Source organism: Geotrypetes seraphini, chromosome 3 (assembly GCF_902459505.1).
Source record: "Geotrypetes seraphini chromosome 3, aGeoSer1.1, whole genome shotgun sequence".
NCBI lineage: Eukaryota > Metazoa > Chordata > Amphibia > Gymnophiona > Dermophiidae > Geotrypetes > Geotrypetes seraphini.
In genome coordinates, this window is record NC_047086.1 from 270210213 (window position 1) to 270222655 (window position 12443).

The following is a 12443-nucleotide window of genomic DNA, read 5'->3' on the forward strand; positions in this document are numbered from 1 at the left end:
TGTACTTCCCTGGAGGTAATCTCTCTCCCCTGATGGGCTGGCGTCCTGGGAACTTTCTTGGCTGGCCCGGGGAAGAAGGGAGATAGCAGTTCTCCTGGTTTGCTGCTGGGCTCCTACTATCAGGAACAGGCGAGCCTCCTCCTCCTCCCTGATTACTCTCCCTTCTGCCTATTTGAGGTTTGCTTGGTTGCAGGGCTCGGTGACCAGCTCCACCCCCTTCTACCTGGATTCCTCTAACCTGGGGAAAGGAGTAATAGGGACTGGCTTGTGGTTTCAGTGCCCTCCCTTCCTGAATTCTGGGCTGGCTCCACCCCGGCTTTTCCCCCAGGTTCTGCTGCTTTTAGCAGGAGAAATAGGCTTTAGTTTAGAGCTGGCAGCCTTAAGGGCTGTATTTCTGATGGGTCCCACGGTCTTTTTTCCTGGGACAGGGGCTTCCCTGTCACAGTATATAGAAGGGGGGGAGGAAACATGTATTTGTTATGAAATATAATTTGATTAAATTTAAGTGCTGTTAAAGTGTAAAATGTCTGTATAATATGTTGCACTTATTTTTAGCTTAATTAATAAAGATATTAAAATAATAATAATAATAACTTTATTCTTATATACCGCCAGACCATGACAGTTCAAGGCGGTTTACAACAAGAGAAACTGAACAGTCAACGACTTGTACAAATCATTAAAAAAATACATAATGAAGAAAAGAACTAAAACTTAGGTTGCAAATCTATCAAATAATTGTGTCTTTAATTTTCTGAAGGAGTAGTAAGATGAAACACATGGAATAATTTTACTGAGCCAGTTGTTCATTTTTTTTTCTGTGGGCACATTTTCCCAACTAAAACGTGCATAGTTTTGAAAATCCCAAGCAATGCATTTTGCTTTCTCCCCAGGAACACTATGGAGTATACTTTACTGCAGTATAGGGTGGGCAATTTTCAGTATAGGATTTTCAGGATAAAATACTTTTTACCAATGGAAACACTTTGAAAATTTCTCTCTAGAAGGTTGATTTTTCAGTCCATTTCTGTAAGCATAGAAGCACTTTGCCAAAGAAAGGGACTTAAAAAAAAATTGCCCACCTGATATATGGATTAAAATATACATATATCCTCGGGTTCTATTAATGGCACTTAAAAGTTTGTCACAGAATTTTGTGTGCACCCTGCATTTCTGCATATACTTTAATTGATGAAATGGCACTAAGGATCTCTTAATTGGCCTTAACAATTGCTAATTGGAGCCAATTAATAGTTATATGCAGAAATATCATATGAGGTTTTCTATAAGCATCATGCCAAACTTCAGTGGTGCATAGTTCCAAAGTGGGAGGGGTACATGCAACAGGGGTGTGATTGGAAGTTAGGAATCAGTTATAGAATACTTGCTATACTACATGTAACTACTAGGACTTAAGTGTCAGCATATATACCAGTTTGAAGATGGCATGGCTCATGCCTAGTAGTTAGAGCGGTTACCTTAGCATCCTGAGGTTGTGAGTTCAATTCCTACTACAATTCCAAGGACATATGCTAGATGTAATTTATTTAGATTTCAGCAAAGCCTTTGATACGGTTCCTCATAGGAGGCTGTTGAACAAACTTGAAGGGCTGAAGTTAGGACCCAAAGTGGTGAACTGGGTTAGAAACTGGCTGTCGGACAGACGCCAGAGGACGGTGGTTAATGGAAGTCGCTCAGAGGAAGGAAAGGTGAGTAGTGGAGTACCTCAGGGATCGGTGCTGGGGCCAATCTTGTTCAATATGTTTGTGAGTGACATTGCTGAAGGGTTAGAAGGAAAAGTGTGCCTTTTTGCAGATGATACCAAGATTTGTAACAGAGTAGACACCGAAGAGGGAGTGGAAAATATGAAAAAGGATCTGCAAAAGTTAGAGAAATGGTCTAATGTTTGGCAACTAAAATTCAATGCAAAGAAATACAGAGTAATGCATTTGGGGATTAATATATGCTGGAAGGAGAGAAGCTGATATGCCCGGACGGGGAGAGGGACCTTGGGGTAATAGTGTCCGAAGATCTAAAGGCGAAAAAACAGTGTGACAAGGCAGTGGCTACTGCCAGAAGGTTTCTGGGCTGTATAAAGAGAGGTGTAGCCAGTAGAAGGAAGAAGGTGTTGATGCCCCTGTACAGGTCATTGGTAAGGCCCCACTTGGAGTATTGTGTTCAGTTTTGGAGATCGTATCTGGTGAAGGACGTAAGAAGACTTGAAGCGGTCCAGAGGAGGGCGACGAAAATGATAGGAGGCTTGCGCCAGAAGGAGAGAGACTGGAAGCCCTGAATATGTATACCCTAGAGGAAAGGAGAGACAAGGGAGATATGATTCAGACGTTCAAATACTTGAAGGATATTAACGTAGAACAAAATCTTTTCCAGAGAAAGGAAAATGGTAAAACCAGAGGACATAATTTGAGGTTAAGGGGTGGTAGATTCAAAGGCAATGTTGAGGTGGTGGAGAGTAAAACTATGACTGAGTTCAAAGAAGCGTGGGATGAACACAGAGGATCTAGAATCAGAAAATAATATTAAAAATTGAACTAAAGCCAGTACTGGGCAGACTTGCATGGTCTGTGTCTGTATATGGCCATTTGGTGGAGGATGGGCTGGGGAGGGCTTCAATGGCTGGGAGGGTGTAAATGGGCTGGAGTAGGATTTAACAGAGATTTTGGCAGTTGGAACCCTAGCTTTGGATTCTTGCCCAGAAATAGCTAAGAAGAAAAAATTAAAAAAATGTAAATTAAATCAGGTTGGGCAGACTGGATGGACCATTCGGGTCTTTATCTGCTATGTTACTATGATTCTGGACTAGTCACTTAATCCCTCCATTGCCCCAGGTTAAAAATAAGTACCTGTCTAAAATACGTAAATCACTTTGACTGTATAAAACAGAAAAAGCTGTATACAAATCCTACCTCGTCCTTTAACCTTAGTCACAGAAATCTGCATTTAACACAAATTCTATAATTGCAGCAGTGCACAGTGCTGTCATTATAGAATTCACACCTAGTGTGGATTATAAAAGCACCTAATGTTAGGTGCTATTTACTAAATCTGAATCATGCTGCCTGTTAGTTATAATTGTATTCATACCGTTTCCAGGTTTCCAAGTTTATTTAAAATTTGTTATACCATTTGTAACTTATTAAACATTGGACATACCTAATAGCTATTCTGTTTGAATTCCATTTCAGATATTTCCCGTTTGGTTGTTAGAAGCCACAGTACTTTGAATGAGTAAGTCATTTTAAAATGTATCTTTAACATTTGTATATTTGCACTAAATTCTGTGCACTGAACACAGAATATTCTTCAGTAGAATTGGTTTCAGAGGTGGAGCTATGTAGTGGGATAGCTGTTTAACATTCTACTTTAACAGTAACACAATTTACAGTTAGGTTACTTGGAATACCAGTTTATATACATGCTTCCAGTTGAGGCTACGAATGACTGAGGCCTGGGTCTTGTTCCCAAAACCAGCCTAAGAAATGCACTGGTGATAGCCATGTTTCTTACTTATTGTCATAGGTCCATGTGAAAACATCAATTAAGTCACTTGCTCAGACCCACTGCTTACTCTAGAGCAGGCCAAAGGTATTGCGACTATGACAGTGCCCTGGGGAAAAAGACTGTTGGCGGCTCCCTTTGTACAGTATATATATTCAGACAGGAGAAAGGTTATGAGAAGAGAAGGGGATTACTGTCACTGCATCTCTTTGCTTGGGGTAGAGTGTCCTGCCTTGAAAGTAAGGATTTTAAAGAGATACCTTAATTATGGATGGTGGTCTCCGCAGGCAGGGGGTTGGGGTGGGGTAAGGGTTGGGAAGAGATGGGGGAGGGACACAACTGGAGGGGGCCCTGGACCATCTGCAGCATGTTATCCTGCCAGGGCTGTTGAGTATAGCAAATGCTAGTTTGGTAATTTGTTGCATACATATTTTGATACAGAAGCAGGTTTTATTATTATACACTTGGAATATACAGTAAGATGATGATTAATTATTTTTGTCTTCCAAAATAATTGTTAAAAAGGCAGGGACCACATAAGGACATCTGTGTTGTTAGTAGGATCAGAAGGTCCTGAGCATACTTTCCCTAGTCAAAAATGACTGAGGTGTGGCTTTGGCAGCACTTTGAACTTTTAGGTAACAGATCACTAATCCTACTTCATCTCAGCCAAAACATAGAATGATGATAGGTGAAGTGAGGTCATACACATCTAAAATTAAATATAAACTAGTACAAGATGAAGGAGATTGTGTAATATACTGCTAGAAGGGATTGATTATATTACAAAATTAATATGATTGGCAAATATCCTATTCAGGATGAGCCAAGATACTGGTTGTACATTTTGACTGCCTGGGGTATTTGCTGGGGTACAGACATGGGGGTGGATCTCTACTGACTGAGTTCTATCTGGCTGTTACAGGGTGGGGAGGGGGGATGGGGGTGGGGAATAGGTGGGGTGGGAAGGGGGTTCCTTTTGAGATGCCTTGAGGATTGTTTGTCTGTCGTAGAGGGTATGGGGGGGTTGTTTGGACTGTTCTTTATTGCCTGCTGAAACTTTGCTTGTGTGTAGTGCTATTTTCATATTAAATAAAGAATTAAAAAAACCCCAAAAACAAACCCTATGTATTACAAGGTAAATTTATACACCCAGATGTTGATCTTGCAGAGGTCAGTATTGTTTTCAATTCTGGCTATAATGACTAAAATAAATCTGAATTGTCAGTAGCGATATCTGGATAGTGGTCTTCGCTAAATATCCAGAGTCAGCACTGATTCGTGTTATTTGATTGACAGAGATATTCAAGGGGGAATTTGTGAAGCAACGTTAGGGCCTTAACCTGTTAATGGAGTTAGCGTATGCTAAATGCTAAAAACCTATTTTATACTTATGGGCTTTTATCATTTAACATTCACTAATTCCCTTAATGCATTAAGGCCTGAATGCCACTTGATGAATTACCCCTTAGGCCTTAAACCATATAGCTATCCAGATAAAGTTAGGGCAGCTGCTTTGCACAATTGGGTGCCTCTAGTTACACCAGATCTACAATTGCTGAGTACCTTTTCTAATGGAATCAAAGATAAACATTTGTGTCACTAAGGCATCGTTAGCATAGAAAAGGCAAAATAACTAAACAGAGAATATAAGACAAGCCAGGGAAAGGATGAGAAAGTACTAGGGAAAATAGTGTTTTTCAGGCATCTATAATAATAATCCTCTAAGCGCACATGCACACTTAGGAGGACGTGGGGACCTGACATGTGCTGTGTCCGTCCGTGGCGGCGGCTTGAGGCGCATGCGCCACAGCACAGCCGGCGAATCCCCCCTCCCGCCCTCACTCACAGCCAAAACCTTCTCGCCGGCTCACTCACCGCCAAAACCTTCCCACAGCCCCCTTCCCAGCCGCTGCGTTTAAATTCATAGACAAGCGCTACACCGCGCTACCGCAGGCTTCGCCATCTTCTGTCCACTGCGGCCCGCCCTCTCTGACTACTTCCTGTTTCCGCTAGGGTTGGCCGCAGTGGATAGAAGATGCCAAAGACAGCAGTAGCGTGGCGGCTGGGAAGGAGGCTGCGGGAAATGCTGCTGCTGCACAGGAAAGGCCAGGAAATGCTGCTGATGCACAGGGAAGTGTTTGTGTGGGGGGAAAATGCTGCTTCTGCAGGGAGAGACACAGAAAGAAAGAAAGACAGACAGACATATATTCTAGCACCCATTAATGTAACGGGCTTAAACACTAGTGTATCAAATAAAAACCTATTTTCATTTTTTTTTTTTTTAGCATTGATGGTGTTTTATTGGAGTGTATTGATTAAAATCTAAAATCAGAAGCTTTATGTAAACTCTGCATTCTTTTTTTTCTCAGTGAATTTCATCAAGGATGCCTATGTAGAGCTAGTTAAAAGAATGGGCATACCCATTGTACACCAAATTGTTGATGACCTCTTCGGAAAAAATGTTCTATCAAGTGAAGAACTGAATGTAATTATTCAAGAAAATGTAAGCCAAGCTGCTTCAAGAAAACTTATACACATGATTTTGAATAAAGGTTCAGAATCCTGCAATCTTTTTGTGAACTGCCTAGAGAAATATGACCATTGGCTTTTTCAGGACCTATGTAAGTAGCTTGTAAATTACTGTATAAATGCTACTAAACTAGTAACAGTAACCTACCTTTTTTTTTTTAGTGCTGAGGAAGTATGAATCATAAGAATATAGGAATTGCCGCTGCTGGGTCAGACCAGTGGTCCATCGTACCCAACAGTCCGCTCACGCGGCGGCCCTCTGGTCATAGACCAGCGCCCTAACTGAGACTAGCCCTACCTGCGTACGTTCCGGTTCAGCAAGAACTTGTCTAACTTTGTCTTGAATCCCTTGAGGAATCTATGCGCAAGGTCCAATCCATTTCTGCAATCCGGGACTTGTAGAAATCCACAAACTTTTCTCACCATGTACTCACTTGCAGTTACGTCAAAGCCCCTTGCAGTTACATCAAAAAGCCAAGCCACCACATTGGAACAAGGCAACAACAAATTAGGGGACATGGGGGAACTTCCCCGGAAATAAGAAATAAGAACATAATTTATTTAAAAAAAATTTGTTTATTTGATTTTTCGCATCAAAGAACAAAATAATTTGACAAAGGAAATAAAATAAGATAATAAAGAAATACAAAGCTCCAAAGAAAATTTGTGAGATAAGGAAAAAACTATTCCATTCTCATCTACTAATACCATGAACATAGGCCACGATTAAGGAAAAAAAACATAATCAAGAGAAGTTGAAGTTAAGAATAATTGTAACAAGAAATACAGAGATCTTTTGGGTTAATTAATTAATAACAACTATACAAAGTAGGGTAAATATAGTCAATTACTGGTATTGAATTCACTAAAATGCTATACCAAGAATACCATAACATAAAATTAATTAAATATTTAATTTATTGATTTCTTTAGGGCTCCTTTTACGAAGCCGCATTAGAGGCTTTATCGCACGGGACTTTTCATCACGCGCTAACTCCACGCTGGCCAAAAAACTACCGCCTGCTCAAGAGGAGGCGGTAGCGGCTAGCGTGGCCGGAAGTTTAGCGTGCGCTATTACATGCGTTAAACCGCTACCACAGCTTCGTAAAAGGAGCCCTTAATTCAATTCATATCCTAAAAACTAACAAAATTTATTTCATCTACATTTAAAATCTAACATAACATGTAATACAAAGTGCAAAGTGCTAATAATAACAAAATCATAGGCTGGGGAAAGCTACAGGTACTAGCTAAAGCTTTAAAATAGAGTCCATCAATCAGTCTTCAAGGTTCTTAATGATGTTGTTTTGAAGCTATTCAGGCCCAATGAAGCTCACTTAACTTGATGATGAGTCAATTAAAGTCCCAATATCTCCTTGAGTACTAATCTGTAGGCTTGACCAGATCCAATTAGAAATGCTTAATCAGTTCTGAGGTTCTCTCTTCTTAATCCTTAAAGTTTTCCAGTTTTAATTACTTATATGGTTCAGCATAAGCCTCGAACTCCAGCTGAGTTTCAGATGAGTCCATCATCAGGGAGGTTGAAGATATAAGTGCTAATTTAATAAGAAAATTTTTCTAAGTACTACAACTAGTGCATTTACTATAGTCAAATACATTCCAATAACCATTAATCCTCAGTTTCTAGTTATGAATACCTAACTTACAACTGTTTAAACTATTTAAAATTATAACTTTTACCTGAAATTACTTCTGATACAGATCACCGGCTGAGAGTTCCTGCTGGGAAACATCAAGTGAGGGAACTACCACCACAGAGCTCCTTATATAGGAGGAGACTACCCGGTCACATGACTCCCAATGACCGATCCTCTGGGAGCTTAATTTTTTTTATTTTTTAATCCTCTGGGAGCTTAATTGTTATCCAATTTAACATCCAAAGAATGGAATTAAATTGGAATGAAGTTAAATTAGAATCAATTGAGATAAAATGAATTAAATTAAAATGCACTTTGTATTACATGTTATGTTAGATTTTAAATATAGATGAAATAAATTTTGTTAATTTTTAGGATATGAATTGAATTAAATAAATCAATAAATTAAATATTTAATTGATTTTTTGTTAATTAATAGCCTGAATCGTGGGTGTCCACTTTGAAACGTCTGGAAAAATAGCAATCTTGTGACCTTGAAATTCAGCATTCTCAGTCTTGTAGAAAAGATGCAGGATAGCTTCTTTATCTTGCATGAAGACAATAATGTAGCCCTTGCAGAAACTTGAATTTGTGAGTTTTCTAACAACCTGGTAAGATCCAAATCTTCCGGTTGTGGCACTAAATTGACTTTTTCTTCTTTTTTCTGTAAATTTAGGTAATAAATTTTTTGTAATGTAGGTATATTAGTCTCAGGATATTTTAGTACCGAAACCAGAAAAAGCTGGAAAAGTTCCTTAGATGACTGCATTCTAGAGACTAGAAAATTGAGTAATCTTAAATTAAAATTTCTATTTGCATTTTCTAAATTTTCAGTTTTCCTAATCAATAAATTTCTGTCCTTTAACTGAGAATTAGAGAAAGCTTTTAAGTCCGAGACCAAACTCTCAACTTAGTCTAGTCTAGCCGAATGGTGTTGAATTTTTTCTTCACAAGCATATATTTGTAACTCAGTTTTCTGCGTTGTAGTGATAAAATGGGTGCATACCTCATGAAGACTTTCCATGGCTCCCCACAAAGCATTCATATCAACAACCATAGGTTTTACCAGAGGTTTCAGAGGGAGGACTGGAGGATTTAGACCTGCCTGTTGTTGATCTGGCCATTCCTGCACTCCATTTTCCCTTCTCATCTTTCAAGTGCTTCTTCCTTCTGTTGCTGCTTGAGAACAAGCTGGCAAAGATCGAATTGCCTCCGGGGTCAGAGGTGAAATCAGCGGGCCCATTGGAGATGCAAACACCAACGCTTCCTGTTGGCCCATAGGAGACCCCGTATTCATCCCAGGACAAGGAGGAGCAACAGGCCCAATAGGGCTCAGTGAAAGATCGCTGTCCATTTCCGAGGTCAGCCCCCCTCGGAACGCAGATCCGCCTGACCCAAAAGGGACAGCAAAGGTGGTAATGGCTGTCTGGCATGTTGTTGTCAAAGCAGAGGAGGTAGGAAGATTGCTCCTCTGTCTTCCCCTTTGTTTGAGCACGATCACTGCAAAAAGCCAGTATTGAAGACAGGTAATATACACTAGATAAAGAAGATAAATGCTGGTAGTGCAGAAGCTTCTCACAGCGCGTCCTACTCTGTCGCCATCTTGGTTTCTTCCTCAAAAATAAGAACATAATTAATAAAAAGACAACAGGCAACACAGAGAACAGTTAAGAACAATGCAGAACTAACCTGTGATGTACAATGAGCACCCCTTGGAAACCTGCCATCAATAACAATTGTGCTCACATAAGAATGAAGTCCCCCACAAGGCACATCTACTGGCTGGAAGATACTTGTAAGGAGCCTGTAAGGAGAAAACACTGAAGCAGAAAAAAAGGCAGGTGATTCAGAAAAGAAAACTGAGCCTGTACTGAGAGGGTAAGTCGTATAGAATCCTCCAAGGACTACCAGAAAGATTATCGAAGGTAAGACCCTAATCTTCCATTCTGATAGGTCCCTTCTGGATTCTATATGCAAGGTGACGCACCCAAGTAACAGCATCATCTAGGGAGGGACAGAAGAGCTTACCCTCAACATTGAGGTCCCAAAGGTAGTGTCAGAACGAGATGCCACATCCACTCGGTAAAATTTGGTAAAGGTATGACGAGAAGATCAAGTAGCCGCCCTGCAAAATTTCATCTGGAGGAATTGCACAACACGACGCAGCAACACTTCTAGATGAGTGGGCTTTGAGAGAAACTGGCGGCTGCTTGCCACAGGCGATGTAAGTCAATGAAATAGCCATATGGATCCAGTGGGCGATATAAGCCTTAGATGTAGGCCTATCTCTGCGAGGCCAGGCCGTCAGGACAAAGAGATGATCCGAAAGATGAAAATCATTAGTTTTCTCCAAATAGTGAAGGAGGGCTCTCCACACGTCCAATCTGTAAAAGATCTGATCCTTTTGCACCAACCCCCGTGGAGTGTAATGCAGGTAAACGAACCTTCTGGTTTACATGAAAATCTGAAACCACTTTCAGCAGAAAGTAAGGAACAGTATGGAGAACAACTCCAGAGTCTGTTATCCATAGAAAGGGCTCTCTACATGAAAGAGTCTGAAGCTCCAAAATATGCCATGCAGAGACAATGGCCACCAGAACAACAGTCTTGATTATTAGATCCAAAAGTGAAGCATCCTGTAGTGGCTCAAAAGGGACTTCCATAAAACCCTGCAGGCTGACGCAAAGGAGGATGCAAGCAAAGTGCCTCTTTGAGGAAATCTGGTCACATCTGGCTGAGCCGTCAGTGAACTGGAACCACTATGCACTCAAAAGCACGAAAGGCCTGCCACTTGAACTTTAAGGGAGGCCAAGCCAAACCCATATCTAAACCTGACTGAATAAAAGCAAGAACTACCAGAATAGGAACCCTCATCGGCTCCACCTGGTCTTTGGTACACCACTGCTGAAAAGCCTTCCTTGCTTTAGCATAAGAAGCCATGGGTTTCATGGACTTCAAAAGCATCGAAATGACCACATCAGAATATCTCCGTTTCATCAAGGCTGAGCGTTCAAGATCCTTGCCAAAAGACCAAAGCGCTGTGGGTTCTCCATGGGAAGCAGACCCTGACTGAGTAGGTCACGATGGAGAGGGAGCTTGAGTATCCTGTCTTGTTGAAGATAGACCAGGCCCACATACCACGGATGGCAAGACCAGTCTGGAGCTACTAGGATCACCATGCCTGGATGCAACACTATCCTGTGGATTACCCAACCAACCAGAGGCCACGGAGGGAACCCTTAAAGGAGCTCGTGAGCTGGCCAGGGCTGAACCAATGTGTCTAGGCCCGAGCTTCCTGTTATTTCCTTCGACTGAAGCAGTGCCTGACTTCTGAGTTCTTGGGTGAAGCCATCAAGTCCATCAGTGCATCAGCACTGTACTATAAGATGGAATGCTCTTTGGGAGAGAGACCATTCTCCCATATCCAGGAAGTTTGCTTGCATGTTTTTTACCTCAGCCACATGTGCCATGGAGATGGCTAGAAAATGCTCCTCTGCCCATTGGAACAGCACTCAAGCTTCCTGTCCTAAGGGAGTGCTTCTTGTGCCCCCTTGTTGATTCACATATGCCGCCTTGGTGTTGTCTGAGTCTTTAATGACAGACGTTTGAACTGAAACTCCAGACAGATGGAGATAGAGTCCACCACTACAGAATGGAGTGATCCCTGCAACGAGCATCCCTGCTAGGCTGGAATCTGTCATGAGTGATCCACTCCATGATCCATAAAGGTTTTCCCTGCCTGAGAGCTTCCCTATGAATCCACCAACACAGACTGCTGTGAGCTGGCTCTGTCCAGGGGAGTGGCAGCTGAAGGGGATAATGTTGTGGGGACCACCAAGAGAGGAGCGACTCCTGCAGAGGATGCATGTGCTCTCTGGCCCAGGACACTGCCTCCAGGGAGGCTGCCTTGGACCCCAACATCTGCAAATTATACCATGCCATGGGAACTTGGAGTACCAGGAGATCCATGATATGTTTCTGAAGCTTCTGTCTACATGGCTCGGGAAAATGCATCCCTGTAGCATGTCAAACTGAACATCCAAACATTCCAAAGTCTGAAATGGCATCAGCTGACTCTTCTTGAAGTTGACAATCCAGCCCTGGTGCGGAGGCAGACACACCACTGTCTCTACCGCTTACCCACACTCCTGTTGAGATAGAGCCCAGCTTAACCAGTTGTCCAGATAAGGAAGGACTTGAACCCCCATTCTGTGGAGGAAGACTGCCGCAACTACCATGACTTTTGTGAAAGTGCGGGGAGCAGTCGCTAGCCCAAAAGGCAGAGCTGCGAACTGGAAATGCTGCTGAAGAACATGAAAATGCAGAAAACTGGGATGATCTGGTAGATTGGAATATGGAGGTAACTTCTCCAAGATCCAAGGATGCCAGAAACACCTACAGATGTATGTCTGAAATTGTAATTTGGTTGGTATCCTTGGTAATATCTCTGGGTTGAAGAGCCTGAGGAACCGTGACGAAATCTGTGAGAGGGACAAAAGGATTGTGATTCCCTCCTGAAGTACACAGAGACTTGTTTTTAGGGAGAGAAATAGGGCAGCAATCTGCCATACTGGCTATGAGGTCATTCAGACCTTTACCAAAAAGTAGCTGACCCTTGAAGGGGAGTCTGCTCAAAGTCGCCTTAGATGCAGAATCACCTGCCCAATGACGGATCCAAAGAGTCCAGCACACTGATACTGCATAAGCTGAGACCTTACTGAGAACTCGTATGAGACC

The 12443-nt window shown here is 41.8% G+C and overlaps 1 protein-coding gene across 2 annotated transcripts in view; it reads left to right on the forward strand.

Annotated features, from left to right (window-relative positions):
• NLRC4 (NLR family CARD domain containing 4) overlaps positions 1-12443 on the forward strand; it is a 204789-nt gene that overhangs the window by 87187 nt on the left and 105159 nt on the right. For both annotated transcript variants that reach the window (XM_033937920.1, XM_033937919.1), the window contains exons 2-3: positions 3204-3246; positions 5889-6140. In XM_033937920.1, the coding sequence (XP_033793811.1) occupies positions 3243-3246; positions 5889-6140 (256 nt within the window). In that variant the 5' untranslated portion in view covers positions 3204-3242. The remainder of the gene's footprint in view (positions 1-3203; positions 3247-5888; positions 6141-12443) is intronic.